This window comes from Oxyura jamaicensis, chromosome 2, assembly GCF_011077185.1.
Source record: "Oxyura jamaicensis isolate SHBP4307 breed ruddy duck chromosome 2, BPBGC_Ojam_1.0, whole genome shotgun sequence".
NCBI classification, from domain to species: domain Eukaryota; kingdom Metazoa; phylum Chordata; class Aves; order Anseriformes; family Anatidae; genus Oxyura; species Oxyura jamaicensis.
The window spans coordinates 137,002,147-137,018,503 of record NC_048894.1 but is presented as its reverse complement, the minus strand read 5'-3'; the positions used below and the strand labels follow the sequence as shown (position 1 = coordinate 137,018,503).

Here is a 16,357-nt window from a genome sequence, read left to right as displayed (position 1 = left end):
TTTTTTTTTTTTTTTTTTTTTTTTTTTTTTTTTTTTTTTTTTTAGACGGATTTGTCGAGCTGATACTGTAAAACCGGTTTACTAATTATAGCGCCAAGAAAAAGACAATTAAAGTTATGTGAAAACGAGGTCTCAAAGAAATCACGCAATTGCTTGATTTATTTTTTATTATTATTATTTTTTTATTTTTTTTTTGCCATCTTTTAAATGTTCTCTCGGAAAAAGGTTTTACCAGGTGCTTCGGTTCCTTGCTCCGTTTCTGTCAAAGCCCTCCTCCAAGAGCAGCGCTGTCGCGATAGAGCCCCGCTTTGAAGGGCTGATAAACGCCAGTCCGAGGGTGCTCCGCGGGTTGGGAGCATGTGGGATGTCTGCTGTCCCCATAGAGGAAAAAACGCCGGGGGAGTAGCACTGGTCGGCAGCCAGAGGAAGGGTTTGTGGCTGCGGGCTGAGATGCACCGGGTGCTGGGGGGAAGGCAAGGCGCTCGTAGCCTGCCTGTCAGTGCGTTGAGGGCTCTCTCGGATTATTTCGTTTTAAAATTAACGTTCTCAGGCTTTTTCTGCCCGCGTGTGACGCATTTTGTTAAAAGGTGCTGTTTAGTGTGATGTTTCTGTATGTCGCATTAAGCACTACAATTTGTTAAATTCCCTGGATGTTTTTTTCACTCAGGTACCACAAGTTCCTGAGGGGTTGAGAGAGACAGACCTCGCACCTTCTTTGTGCCGCTTCACGGAGCTAGCAAGCTGCCTTTTTCACAGAAAAAAAATCATTTTTTTTTTTTTTCCTATGGATAAACACAACTATTTGAGGAAGAAATTCTCCTGATACAGGTGAAATTGATACTACTACACAAAGCCCTTTGGGGAAAACAATTTCTGTTCAATCAGTTTCTATTAATTTCTCCTTTTAAAATGGAAATCTCTGGCATATTTCCTCCTTCATCTTTTTATCTGTAACGGTTACCTTGTAGTCACGTAAAACAGTACTCTTTATAGGCAAATATCCCCATTTCCCGCTTTGGATGGGCAGCTTTTAAATTCGCCTTTTCTCGGGCCCCCTTTGGCTGCGAGGCTTCGCCGCCGCCTCAGCGCGACGCCGCTCCCTGAACGGGCTCCGAGCGGCGGGGCAGAGCTCGCCCAGCCCACGAACTGGAAGTACGGCTGAATTTCGGCGTTAATTTAGAAAGCCTCCAGTTTGCTGCTTTGGATGTAGGCATTACTCTTAGTCACGCACAACAGTTTAAAATCTCTTTCTCATCTGATGTCATTTCTGGTGGAGGAAATAAAACGTAAACGCGGGGGGGGGGGGAGGATGAAACAGAAAAATTAGAGGTAACCTGTGGTAAATCTCGTCTCAACGAGGTGAGGGAGAATGATACCCAGAAGGAGGAGGACACAATGACAATTTATTCGGCATTTGTGTGGCAAGCAGCGGCTTTCCCTGCTCTTCTTCCTCGCTGCTGCGAGGCCTGCGGCTCCCCCCGCCCACTGTGGAGCTCCCAGGTGTGTGGGTGTGTGCAGCCGCACCGAGCTCAGGAAACGCAGGCACCCAATTACTCATTTTTTTTTAATGTACAGTTTGAGTAGAAACACGGCAAAACCTAGGCGTCATCACTGGCATCTCCCAACGGACTGACATGATTTAACCGAGGCAAACGCTCCGTGATGATCTCGTTCCCGAGCCGTCGGGTACAAACGCACTAATTAATGTGAATTAATTGGCACCCTTATAACTCAAGCTTAAAGGTGCGGGTGCAGATAACGTTCTGCATCTGTGAAAGCCTGGCCGTGATCGACCAGCGCCTGTGAAGGGCACACCTCACCCCCCACTCCCAGCGGCTCCTGAGGAGAAGCAGAAGGGCTCTGGCAGAGGCGGGAAAGCCTTGCCCCAAGCATCTCCTCCTGAGAGGCAGAAAAGGACGGGGGAGCTGAGGGAGAGAGGGACGATATCGGGGAGATCTTACGGTGGGCTGGGTGCGGCGGGAGCCGCAGCGTTGAGGTGTAAACGTGAGGGGAAAGGCGAGCCTGGCCGGTGCCCCGCAGCGGAGCGGGCTCTCCTCAGGCCGACGCCCGAGGGCGGCGGGGGTGGGGAGGCGGCGCGGAGCGGTTGGTAAAGGCGGGCGGTTCAAACCCAAGCGAGGGAAAGCAGCGGCGGTGGCCGCACGCGAGGAGCCGCTTGGCTTCCCTCCACCCACAGCGGCTCCTCACTAAGGGCAACGGGCTCCGGAGCCGGGCGGCGAGCCGCTGAGGCGGCAGGATCCCCGCCTTCTCCAGCCAGCTGGCCGGGGGCGAGGTGGGGTGTCGCATTCGCCTCCCCTCAGGGAGCACCGCCGGCCTCCTCGGGGGGCCGTCGCCTCTGCCCGGCGGTTTGCCCCATGAGGAGGTGAAGCTGTTGCTTTGCTCGTGTCCGGCATTCCAGGTGACCGAGAGACCCCCGAGCGCTGCTCCCAAAGTAGCCGTCAGTTGTCTTCATCGCTGGGTAATTTGACTTTACAGTGAAAGCATATATGTAAACTCAGCTGTCACCAAGCTACTGGGTAACGTTTCTCTTGTAACTTTCTTTTCTACTCACGCCCTTCCCCACTTTAGGTTTTCGGTAGGGGTAAATTGTACTTTGAATACGGTACCTTTGCTTTGGAAGATCTCAAATTGCTTCGTAAACTAGGGTAAGTTACCCCCGTCTCACACCCAGAACTGAGCTATGCCATCTCCGTATTGACGGCTTCTCTGGGTTTAGATCTGGGAGCTCGAAGAGCAGCTTTCAGATAAACATCACTTTTCTTGCAGATATGATCTTTACTTAAAAAGCTGAGAAAGCAGTCTTGTAGCACCAAAACTTTTTATTTTTATCTGTTTTGTTAACGTGACTATCAGTGACAAGGTCAGAAAGCATCTTGTTAGAAACAAAAGTGTTCAGCGTCCATTTCTAAGGAATGTAAGTTAGCATCTAGAACAGGTGTAATTCCCTCCTGGAACCCATGTCTATGTTATGGGTATTACTTACACTGTCTTCTAGTAACAAACGTTCCCCCCCCTTCTTAGGATTCTTTGTAAAGCCTAGGCTTGTCAGATATATTTCCAGGTCCAAATATCCAAATCCCGTCTGTAATTTAATTTGTGTTTCTGAGCATGAAGTGCTTTATTCTGTAAACTGCTGTGAAGTTTGCTGATGACTTCTGGATGTGAGGACTGCGGAATTAATAACAGATACTAGAGAAATGGACAGAGCACAATAAACTGCACTTAGTAGATATGCGTTTTATTTCTTTCTCTGTAACAGACTTTAAACGTGACTAGTCTTTTTTTTTTTTTTTTTTTTTTTTTTTTTTTTCCCCTCTCCCCTAACGTGTCTATTTCCTGATGCCTAAGACAAGGGTAAGAATACTTTCGTAAACTATTTCAAGATCATCAAATTAAAAGGGCTAGGTATGTATCAGAACAAGTAGTATCAGAATGTTTTTCCTGATAAAAAGAGAAAGTGCTTATAAAGCACTAAACGAGCCTCTGAAAGTTTTACTAGGTATCTCTTATGAATGTAAATAGCATCTCTCTCTGTTACGAGAGATGTTCAGCAGCTTTGAAAGGCTCTCCCTTTGGTATTAGATTTGTAAAATGAGATCTTGTGTTTAATTAAATCTTAACTTTCAAGAGTAACACGCTTGGAAAAGAGTATTTATGCAAAACTGATGTGTATACTGGGATCTGTCGTAAAGAATTAGAAACGGTCCACTCAGGGTCTGTAATGCTGTATCTTCCCGATAAATTTTCAGAGGTCTCACTCCTTCAATATAGGAAGCTCACAAGCGTCTCCTGCTGGACGTTGGCATACTGACAGCGTATTTTTGGCTTTTGCTTAAGGTTGCTGCGCGGCTTTTCCTTTAACTGTGACCATTCTGATCTCTCCTACAACTGCAAAAACTTTTTTTCTTTCCAGTGACTTTATGCTACTTAAAACACAAGCTAGATTAAATAAATACTTTAAAATTGTAATATTTCAAACTCTACTCTCGGTTGTTCATAAGATTAAATAATTTCTCCCTTGGAATGTCTGAGAACAAAACTACAAGTGTGCATTTCCCTTCTGTTATTTCTTCAGCTTGCTGCCTGAACATTAAGCTTGCAAACCTGCAAACCCATATGATTTTTTTTTTTTTAAATGCATGTATATTTTGACTGTGTCTAAGGAAAATATTTGGTTTTAAAGGTAAGTGTGGTAGTTTTTTTTTTTTTTTTTTTTCTTTGTGGTATTGAAAATGTGAGCATCTGTCTCTAAACAACAATTCAAAACTTAAATCTGTCCATCAGTATTTTTGGTAGGAATTTGTCTTGGTCACTTTATTAAGTAACTGCAGCGCACCAAAATTCCTCAAGGAAAATGAGGCCTCTACTCCTTTTTTATTTTACACAAAGATCATGCCCTATTTTTAGTACTGGCATCTTATAGCTCTTCCTTGTGAATAATGAGCTAAAGAGCAGTGGTGAACTAAAAGGAGACTTTTCATATCTCTTTTCTGCTTTTTATATTTATCATTTAGTTTGTTTTACAGCATTTTCAGCTTACTACCTACGATGCTGAAGAACTATGCAGGTGAAATGCTGGACACTGTCTGGAGTTGGTCCTGCACTGTCACTAAAGTTACCCCTAATCCATGTAATAACTAGCTTAACGTTATGCCCTATATGTGTCCTATGTGCATTGCCTCTTATTTCACCAAGCTAAAAGAGTGAATGAGGAAAAAGGCAGGGAAAACAAATACAGAAGTAAGCTACTGTAAAAATGTGAAAATAAGGTACTTGTAGAGGTAAATGGGAGGGGGAAAGGAAGCAGGCCAGGCTTCTGTCTTTGTTTTGTAATTATATTTACATATGTTTATTTCCTTGAAGAGTTCTTCTCAGTTATGTGCTTTATTTTTTTGTTTGTTTTAAATCAGTTTGATTTCATACTGACCTCAGCATGGTTCCAGAGGCCTTTAAGGCAAGTTCTCAGTCTGTTCTTGAATATCCTGTTCCTCTGAATTTGTATATGTTGCAATTTGCTTGCTGTAGACAGCAAAAAACTTCGTATATCACAATGATCTTACAGAGTGCCTTTGTCATAGTTCAAGAAATGTTAATTAAATGACCTGAGTTCATCAAAGAATAGTTTCATCCCCAGCAGTTCAGGTTCCCATTGCTTGTATTTGGTAGCCTAGGATCTGACTAGGCTGGTGCTGTTGGGTTATTAATGATGTCTTAATGTTTGGTGTTTAAGCCACATATAAATGTTCCAATTTTTGTCTGGTCTGAACACACCTCACCAGAAGCTGCTAATTCAGACTTCGAGGGTCCTTAGATGTTGATTGGAACTACTATGGTTTCTGAGAGAACAACCCTCATTCTGGCATTATTCACATCTTCTTGGTTACTTTTTGTGTGCATAAAGCAGTAACCTATTGCCATTTGGGGTAAGGTGGAAAAACAACATGTCTGAATAGCAAAAATCATTGTCCTTTTACTTACATGGGTGTATCAGCTCTTTGTAATTTTGGGGAGAAAACTTAGATTTTGTGTATACTAAGTTTAACGTAGAAAGTTTATGTACGTGGTGAGGGGATGTATGGCCAATTCATCACTTTCTTTAAAGTTTAAATCTTCTGAACACTTACTTTATCTGCACAAGTAGATACCTTATTTACAAAGTAACATTTGCATGTTAAGGCAGATGAGAATGCACTATTTAATAGATAACTTCCGGAAAAAGTTTATTCCATCCAGGGACTGTAAGGATTGTAATTTATCATTGTGTTCACGTATAAGCACTGTTTCTATTAAGCCTAATGAAAATACTTTTAAAGTCTCTATCTTGGTAGATTTATTGAAGGCTTTTTCACTGTTCCAGGTGTCTTTTGGTGACTACTTCTATTGTTGTTTCAGAAATAACACTGGTATCTTTATTTACAGAGCCAAAGTACCAAGCAGAAGATGTCGGACAGTCATTCAATAACGTTCAATATTCTGAAAAGAAATAGGCTAACATCTCCCAGCAGCAATTTTAGATACTCCAATTTTAAAGACACCTGTTCCCCTTCAGTATTTATGGACAGCAGATGCAATGATCCTGAAGTAGAACATAAAGAAACACCGAGTGCAACAAGTTTATCTTCTCTGCTAGAGAATTCTGGCCATATTCAACCAAACACCCTCTGGTCCGTCTCATCATCTATTGAAAAAGAAATGAATTCTATCTCTTTATCAGAAAGAAGAGAAGCAAATAGAAGTACAGATATATTTGAAACTCCTAAAGTGAGTAGAAAAGGCTCCTTGCTACGCAGGAGACTGCTTTTATCCAAGGCTACTCCAGCTGGCACACCTGTAGGATCCTGTGAAAGACAAGATAGCTCTTCAGGAAGCGGCAGGAAAAAAATATTCTCTTCTGTTTCGAGCTCTGAAGAAAAACCTTCACAAACTGCCTCAGGTTCTTCAAAAGAAAACAGTTGCAAGCACCTGACAACTAGCACTTCAGAAACTGAGGACTCTAGTCCTAATTGCCCCAAGCGGAGACTGTCCTTTTCTCAACAAAGGACTTCTACGCTAGATGAGTCCAAAAGTAAGGACCCCTTATCACTAGAAACAGAATGTTTATCACCAATTCAGTGTAAGGATGTTAGTGTTAGTAACACTAGTGAATTTGGTGAAAGTGTCCTTATGAGTGTTAATGAGGGGTTGCTTCAGACTCCTACTTACAGTGCATTACCTGAGACCAAAGAGAGTAAGTTCCTGACTTCTGTTGATAGGCTTGTAGAGAACTTTAACTTTGAACTGTGTAATAGAAACACTCCCCTTGTTAAACTGGTCAGTTACCCAAATCTTTCAACACCTGAGGACAGTGGATATAATTCACTTCATCTGGACAAATCAGGAGACTTATCGTCTGATTATGAGGGTTCTTTCCAAGAGTTATTTCAAAAACATGAAGATTCCAAAATTCCAGACAGTAAAAGAAAAGCAAGAAAGCTTGAGCGAGTTAGAAGGTTATCTACTCTTCGGGAACAGGGCTCGCAGTCAGAGACAGAAGATCATCATGGCAGTCCTAATTCGGAATATATGCTAACAGAAGAAAGAAATGTCAGTGAAGACCATGGAGTATTTTTAAAAGAACAGACTACTGAAGACTTAGTTGTAAATTATACAGATCTTTCCAGAACTCCAGCTCTGCAAATAGTCCATGAAATTTGCTTGCAAAGACAAAGATCAGGCCAAAATCAAGCCTCAGAGAATATTGATGGAACAGGAATATTTGCATTAGAACATGTTCTTTCTGGACTTATTGGCAAGAAAATGGGCCTTGAAAAATTAGATATTTTAACTGAATTAAAATACAGAAACTTAAAACATGTTCTTGCTATAGTTTTAGATGCTTTGACAGTGGAAAGTCTCTGCAGGTAGGTACTACTTCTGTTCCCACTCCTCACACCCATTTCTCAAAATGTTGAAAATGTTTCTGATAATAAATTAGAATAATTTCTTAAAATAATTGGGATTGTCAGTAGAATTTATTTTTCCTTAAATTAAGGAAATTATAAGAGGTTTGTCACTGGGGCAATCAAGTAGTTCTTTCTATGTTGTTCTAAAAATATATTTCCCAGAGGAGTTGGGGGAAAAAGGAGGGGATTGACAAACTTAAAACTATTACAGTACTTGTAAATTTTAAAATATTACAGTTTTTTTTTTTTTTTTTTTTTTTTTAAATCTGGGAAGTCAGTTCTTCTCACTACAGGTTCCCTAGTAATGCATAGAACTCAGAACACATTTTATAGTTTTTTTTGCATGTTTAATTTCCTCAGTCACTTCTAAGCACAAAGACAAAAATGCTTAAAGAATATTGCCTCATGGGTAATGTTCTCAATTCATTTGGAATCAACAGAAATTGTCACTTCTTTCAAAGAAACCAAGCCTGCCACGTGTTACTAGTTACAAAGGGAATGTGTAGAAGTATAATGGCACAGATATTTTCAGAGGACTTAATACATAAAAATGTGACTTTAGAAATAAAATTAAGTGGCTTATATAGACAGAAGAAACATCTAATTTTGTAAGCCAAAGATATTCTGCGTTATTTATATTGCAGTCATTCACTAGATTTGTCCATGTATTTCTGCACAATGATACAGAATAATGACATTTGTTTCATGACAACATAGTGAACTCTTGTAGTATATAGTAATAGTCTGTAAAATGACCAAAATAGTATGTGAAATAATGCAAAAAAAATCTTAAAAAGATAATTTTACTATTATGACTTCTGTGCTACTCTGCAAAACTCTGAAAATGGATAATTTTTTAAATTCATTTGTTCCAGCATTTGGAAAGTAAGCAAAAACTGGCGTGAAATCATTGTGCAAGATAAAAGTGCAGATAGGAGGAGAAAATCATATATAAAACAGCTGAAGGAAGAAGCTGGGGTAAGGTTTGTCTTAAAGGTAATACTTTTCATGTGTGAACAAATGCAGGCCAGAGGAAAGAGTAAACATCTTGCAAAACTATGGAAAGGTAGCTGGTAGCAACAGTTCTAACTAGGGTATGTAAAAGATTCTAACATGAGATTGTTATTGCATTTATTTTGTTCTTTTTCATCTGGTCCTGGCTTGAGTAGCAGTCTTTCCATCACATGATACCCCTTCCCCCACATCCTGATGATCTCTTCCTCAACTGATTCTGGCTTTGGATCTTAGACTCTGTTTATACCTTTGTGTCATGCTGTTCCTCATTTCCCATTTCACTCTAGTCTGCAGTCCATTAGTACCCACTCTGGACTTCTTGCCAATTATTTTCAGTACTGCTTGTTTCTGAGCTTCTTCATGGTGTACTTCTGAGCATCAGAAGGGCATATAGATCATTTGTTTTAAGGGGTTTCTTGAAATGTAGCGTGTTATTAATAGGAGTGTATTTTTTAAGAGATGCTCCATGTGTGCACACTTCAGGGTAACCTTGCTTTAACTGTGACAAAACTTGTTTGATCACTTCATGCTTGGTATTGAGATGTATCCTACTTAAGAAATATGAGGATTAGTTGAGAGTAATTAAGTGATAAAGGCTGTTGGCTTGTTTACCTGCTCACAGGGCTTTGTTTTTAATGGTTCCTATCTTGTCCCCTTACTAAATACAGTCTTTTAATGGGAAATACATGCACTATATGTCACTTCCATTTTTAATGTGTTGTTGCAAGGGAAAACTTAAGATATGAAGCAAAAGACAGCTGCAGATTCTAAATTAAATAAAACCCTGATATGCTTCTTTTTTTTTTTTTTTTCTTATAATTATCAACCATAACAGGAATATCTCCTGAAAGCTGAAGATGCTGCCACAAGACTTAATGTTCTCAACAGATCTGCTCTAAGGCGTGTTCAGGCACAAGCCAGAACTCCTGTACCAACACCACCTTCTCACATTGAGCTTACTCCCAGGAGATGCAACTCTGTTCCCCAGTTAACTAGTAGACAGGAAGAATATATAAAAGTAGGTGTCTAACAAACTATTAATTTTGGGGCTTTGGAAAACTCTAAATTACAAGAACTAAGTATCTCTTGTCTCCCTCATCTTGCTATAGGCTGCTAAAACTCTGTTCACCGATGAAGCTCTGAAACCTTGTCCAAGATGTCAATATCCTGCTAAGTATCAATTGGTAAAGAAACGGGGACTATGTAGCAGAGAGGCCTGTGCATTTGAGTTCTGTATTTTATGTCTGCATTCTTTCCATGGGTCAAAAGAATGTAATAGTTTATCTGCAAAACGGAAGAACAAAGAAGATGCTCCTCCAGGAAGTGTCCAAAGCAAAAGAAATTTAAAAAGACTTTAAATTTGTAAGACATGCAAGTCCTTACACTTGATTCCTTTCTACCTTCTCCTAAATTTCCAGTCTTGTTCGTATTCTTAAGTATGCACATTTTTGAAAGTCTAATTTGATGTGTTTTTGCTGACTTATCAGGGTAACTTCTCATATATGTATCTTAATCAGTTCAGTATCTTTTATGGTTATGAAAAAAGTGAATATTTTAAAACATTTTATGTCTTGTTTTACTGGCATGTAGTAGTTAGGTACTTACTAACATCTTAATTATTCAATAAAGTATCTTAAATGTAGTCTTCAGTATCTAGCTTACAGCATCTCATAGATTTTTAAAAATGTGATTCTTGTCTTAATGACAAATTAAAGAAAAATATTTTTTAAAATTTGGGGATTTATTTATTGTTCACTTTAATTTACAGTAAATACTTAAAAATTCTGTTAAAATTGGACCTTAAGTAGACATGCAAGAGATACTTCTACCTGTATAAATGGTGATACCTCACAAGCAAATTATTCATTGTCTGAATTTTATATCTGAATAATTAGGATAATAATTCCGTTGTTTTTAGCCTCCATAGTGCAAGTCAACAGAAGAGGAATCTAAATCAAAGTGATGCTCTGTTCTGTTATACTGGTTTTCATGGCATTTTTCCCTCTCCTGAAAATTTCAGGTGACATGTATCTAAATAAGCTGTTGCATTCATCTTTTGATGTGGACTTGTGCTGTATACTTAGACGTAAATTCAGTTCCCAGATACTGGATCATTTTCATACTTTTTTTCTTGAGTTAAAGGACAGAAATCTTCCTTTCTCCATCTGTAGAATTAATAAAGGAAACTTACTGATTTAGCACTTGAACAAAATATACTGACCATTTGCAGAACAATAACTCAATCTGTCTCCCAGATTAAGTGAATTTTATGTTTAAGTCCTAGTAATTTTAAACAACTTGAAATACAGACAGCACAGTACTCACTGCATGAAGATATAATGTCAATTTACATCTCCAATTGTCACTTTTCTACTTGCCATTTCAAGGAGATTTTTTGTCACAAACATCTTGCAGAGTATTTATAGTCAGGTCTTCCCTGCCCTGCACCCCCATCCTTTTTTGGTCTCATATTTTGTTTGTGACTTTGTAATTTTACTGTGTGTATTTGTAGGTAAGCCTTAGCTCTGGGCTGTATTTAAAAAGCATCTTGATAAAATGGGCTTTCAGCTAAGTCATAATCTGTATGTTTGCTTGTCTTCATATTTATTTATTCACATCTGTTACTTTTATTGTCTTCAAATTATGAATTGGAACTTCAGGTGTTTTTTTCCCCTTCCACACCACCGGTGGATATTTAAGGGAAATGAACTGAGATAATTTAGTTCAAGATGTTCTAGAAACCTAATTTCCTATTTCTCATTTCTAACTGTTGTAGTTCAGTTAGTCCTCGTAGCATATTTGATTTCTGGGATAGTGTTAGTAGTTCCACACAGCATTTGGAAGGAGGAGGAAAACTATGGTAAGTAAAATGCCATGGTTTTAGTACCAACCTTATTAACCATGCATAACAGCATTAAAGAAGGGATCAACTGAAGCTTCTGGTAGAAAATCATGTTTATTGTATTAATTTAATTATCAACAATTTAATTCCATGCTCATTTGCATTCTGTTAAGCCTTTGTGTTATTCTTGTCTAGGGTTAGATTGGTGGCTCTTGAACTGGAAGGCTGAAAGAGGAGTTTAGATAAGATCTGCTCTGGGGGGGATAACTCAGGAAGGATTCTGGGGCAAGCCGGGAAACTTAAAGATACCTTTATACATAGTTTTGTCTTAGAAAAAAATTTAAATCATTACAAAAAGATGATGGCAAATGGGGAAAATAGCTAAATTATTTGATTTAATACTTGTATTTTCTTTGTTTTGAACTTTGTGTTCAAGGTCTACTTGAAAGTTAATTGGATTGGTTCTTTTAAAATTTTTAGATATGAAATAAACACTTCTAAAATAGACAGTTACTAGTTTCAGTGAAAGGTTAAATTGACAGGACGAAGAGGAATTTCCTGTGTAGAAAGTTGTATTATGCAAGATTCTGATTACATGTAGTTTTTAGCTTTGTAATAAATTCATTTCGCTTAGCATTTGTTGACAGTTGTCATCAAACTACCAAATAAAATAGGTGATGGTAGCAGCTGCAATGCAGAATAAGTACAACATATCAAACTATGCCAGAGTGCTATACCCATTGCTGCATTTTGCCTTTGCTAAATATCAATTTACCCTGTCTCTAACAAAGAAAAAAATTGAGCCTTAAATGCACCCTTGAAATTAGTGGGAAAGTTATCACAGATGCTGAGATTTAACTCATCATTCTGATATGCAGTATTGTAGCCTAATCTGGAAATACATGAGGAGAACAAGTCTCATGTTAATCACTTTAGCAATATTTCTCAAAGTATGTCTTTCAAAGTACTACAGGTGCACCTGTTTCAAGCAACCACCTTTGGATGGAAAGCCATATGTGAGCTTAGTTTAAGAACCAGTTGTTAAGTATGCTTTCACTTAGGGGAAAAGTTCTGTTAAGAGATGTGAATTTATACAAAAAGTTTGCTTTTGCTAAATCTGAAGAATTTGGTAAGAACAGGGCTATCAAATTGGTTCTGGTATGGCTATTATTCCAATTTGTAAAATAAAATGGTCAGTGATTGTTAGGGTATCCAGGGTATTCATGGCCACCATCTCCTTTTTTTTTTTTTTTTTTTCTCTACTGGACTGAATTAATTTTCAGAGTCCTGGACCTCGTAGTTGATCAGTACTGCTGCAGCTTTAATGACTAAAGTTTGTCAGGTACTAGCACCACTCTCTAGCATAGAAAAAAAGGATGCAGAATTCTTCCTCAAGTAGAAACAGTAGGATGAGTATGCTGGAGAATTTCCTAAAGTATTCTGCCTATGATTATTCTCCAGTTGCAGAATTTTTGTTATAGTATTAAGATTGTGAGAAAGGGAGGAATGAATTGTCTTTCACTCTGAAAGACATGGATAATGAGGTTAAAATTAACGCCTAATAAAATATATCTACAATATTGGTTTATGTATTTGCTGCTGAAATTTTTTTTTGTAATTCACATTTCCCTTCAGACAGGCATGTCCTCTAATGGGAGGAGAAATACTGCCTACAAAAAATTAACGTCCAATGAATTCTTTTAGATTTCTTAAAGTGATGGCTTGAGCCAAAACTGTGGGTTTGAATTCTAAACAAGATTTCTTAGAAATAGCCTTAGTCTGCTGACAGACCTTGCCTTAAAAGTCATACTTCATAAATCTTTTTTTTTTAAGTAGCAGCTATAAACTTCAAGTGGTCTCTGAGAGGGAAATCGAGATGAATTAAGTCTCTGATCATTCTTTCTTTGGTGACAAGGAACTTGGGGAAAAATGTTATAAATTTTTCTAATTGTTTATAGCATAGAGAAAGTATGCTTTAACAGTAACTCTAGCTAAAAATGGTAAGAAAAGTTGTTCATTAAATTAAGGAGCTCATCAACATCTGTCAGATTTTCCTTTTCTATATATTGGTTATTCATTAGTACCCTTTGGCATTTTAGACTACTTAAGTTAACTTTTAATACAAGAACTAATTCCCTTTCTTTGTTTTCATAGGCACATGAAGAAATGCAGGAATGACAGATTAGAAAGGGATTCCTGGTTCCTGGAGTCTAGTGCTGAGATCTTGTGTCAACTCATGAAACTGTCTTAAAACTGGGTAGAATCCCATCTAGTTACCTTTGTATTGGAGGTCTATTCCAGATTGCTCTACTAGTCACTTAGTTGCCTTTTTTCAACATTGCCATTAAAATAGCTGTTCGCTTCTGTTACTCACATCTTTCCCCCAATGTTGAGACTGTGTAGTATAAATATCTTCTCACCCTTTGTATCACTGACAAAACAACCTGAACTTATTATAATCTTATAGATGCATCTTCTGTTCCTTGGACTGTTTCAATGACTCTTTGCTGTTTCCATTTGAATCTATTCTTTGAGTGTGTGCAGCCAGTATTCCAGGTTAAAAGCTCCTCACAACCTTGAATATTATCAGTGCTTTCCTTGGTCTACCAGAAATACTTGGAAATACTAACACATCCTAAGAGTAGAATTTCTTTTATATGGCTTCTGCACATTTGTAGATTAGTCACTAGGTGTAGTACTCCAACATTCTTCTCTCTCAAATTTTGAAAAGGTAAGATCCCAATTTCTTCCATAAATTCTTACTGAACCTTAAGTATATAACTGTGTACTTCGTACTACTAAGCTTCAGGCTTTTTCTCTGCTTCAGTCTTGTCGTGAATTAATGTTTTCTGTGTTTATAATGTTTAAGTGCAAATTCTTTGTAGTGAATCTTATAGGATTTTTTGATGTAAAACTTATAGCAGATTGTTATTACTTATCACATGCCCCGACAAAATCTAACCACTTTTTGGGAATGTGTTTATTTTTACTTAAGCAAAACCAAAGGTTAAGAAAAAGCAAAGCTTGCTTTTACTGTCTGTGACTTCCTGAGCTCTGAATTCTTGAAATGCTCATTACAGGAAAAAAAAAATGTAACGCTCTTTTATGGTCATAATTTTCACAAGCCTTGGTACAGTGTTGGAATCTGTACAAACTTGATGGAAGCCTAAGTGTTTTTAAGACCTTTTTGAGCTGGATGCTACTGGATGATCAGTAAAGATACCAACTATTCAGCTGATCATATGAATGGCATGGAGTTCTGGATGAATCAACAAGCACCAGTGTTGAACACTGGATGCTTCATATAAAAATATTTCTTTACTTTGGAGACTGGAGTTCATATGTTAAAAGGGACTCCACATTTTCTGTGCATTCAAAAACTATATCTGAAAACAATTGTGTGAGTGTTGCTGAATGGTGTCTTAATTCTGTGGGCACCTTCAATTTCTGGCTAATGGGATGTGGAATCTGTGCATTTCAGCTGCTCCCCTTCAGTCCTGAACCATGGTGAAAATCTGCTTCTGAGGTGTTTAAGCTTAAACAGCGCGTCATGACTAGAACCAGCTAAAGTGGTAGAAGGATAGTAACTTCTGGCAAAAGGTGGGTAGTTAGCTGAGAAGTATTAGTAGACTAGATAAAAACACTTGCTAGAAGCTATGTTTATCACTTGGAACTGCAGAATAAAACTGCAGTGGTCTTCTACTTCAGTAAAAACATTGATTAAAGTGCTTCTCATCCATAAATGAAAGACTCCAATCTGATGTTCACGGAGCAGACGCTAATATTCTTTAAGTCCTAAGAATGTATAGGAAATTATTCAGGGCCTGAAGAACATGCCTCCTAGAAATGTTTCATTCAGACAGTACTCAAGTAGCTCCATGACTTGTCTATACATTGGTCACTGAGATCCAAAATTATTTTTTCCTCCATTTTGAATCAAGTATATCTTCCTCATGCGTGGTCTGATAGATTAGATGCTACACAAATGCAGCAATAGCAACATCTCTGTTTTTAAACACAAAGATTGGTTGTGTTGAGAACTTTCTCCTATCTTTCAAAAAAAATTCTACAAGAAAAGTACTCCCACAAATTGTTGGAGTTTTATGTTCTTTCATCCTTCCTGATTCTTCTTTTCAATCTTTCCTCACTGTGTACTCTGGAGTTCAAAAGCTATTGTTGGGATATAGTTATTCTCTAGCCTTGCTGCTGAATGTGTTTCTGTCAAGAAATGGTTCAAGACTGAATTCTAAAAGGGCAAAGTAAGATTTTTTTTTTTTTTTTAATCTTGTGAAAGGCAAGATAGGGATACAGTTTTCTGTTCCAAACATAAATGCTTGCTGGTGTATTCATTTAGGTCTTGTTCTGGATTTCTTTAGTTTAAACAATTGTCATCACCTAGAGAGAATGTCACACAACAAGGAATGGATAACAAGAAAACAAACTAATTCCAGGAAATGCTTTGCTCAATTAACTAACTGAAATGTGAATGTATCTCAAGGGCCAAGGTACTTTCCTCACTGTAAATAGACCCAGATTTCAAATGCACACATTCTGCTGATGAAAATATTTTATCACAAGGGGGCACCAAAGGTTTTTCTTACAGAACAGAACTTTTTTTTTTTCATTTAACCTTTGTACATTAACTCAACATTACAAATGCAAAATGTTTTAAATAGCTGGAAGTACAGATGGCCGTAATTCCTGTCTGCAGGAGCTGCGTACCAAAATCTCCAAATTTCCACGAGAAGAGTGGCATCCTGGAAAGCAACTGAGATGGTATTATTTTTCCAGAGCCTCCTTTGTAGGGTGGGCACACAGCCAGGTCCTACAGCAACCAGGCAAGATTGGTCTGAACAGGCTCCAATCCTCTGTCTCAGCCACAGACTTATCATCCAGCAGTCTCTATGCCAGCCTGGTACTGGCTGCAAAATGTAACTGCCCATCACATTTTAAAATGATAGTGGGAAAAATGTTTTGTGTGTTTTTCATACTTAATTGAGGCTCTGATGGCTTCAATGGACAAGAAAGGGAAAATTTTAAC

At 38.1% G+C, this 16,357-nt stretch overlaps 1 protein-coding gene across 1 annotated transcript; it reads left to right on the top strand.

The window, feature by feature from the left end:
• The first annotated feature begins 2,106 nt into the window (after positions 1 to 2,106).
• FBXO43 (F-box protein 43) lies at positions 2,107 to 10,333 on the top strand. Its single transcript, XM_035319718.1, has 6 exons — positions 2,107 to 2,476; positions 2,587 to 2,663; positions 5,938 to 7,418; positions 8,336 to 8,438; positions 9,310 to 9,492; positions 9,584 to 10,333. Exons 3-6 carry the CDS (start codon positions 5,959 to 5,961, stop codon positions 9,830 to 9,832), a joined length of 1,995 nt encoding a protein of 664 aa, XP_035175609.1. The 5' UTR covers positions 2,107 to 2,476; positions 2,587 to 2,663; positions 5,938 to 5,958; the 3' UTR covers positions 9,833 to 10,333.
• Positions 10,334 to 16,357: the final 6,024 nt, after the last annotated feature.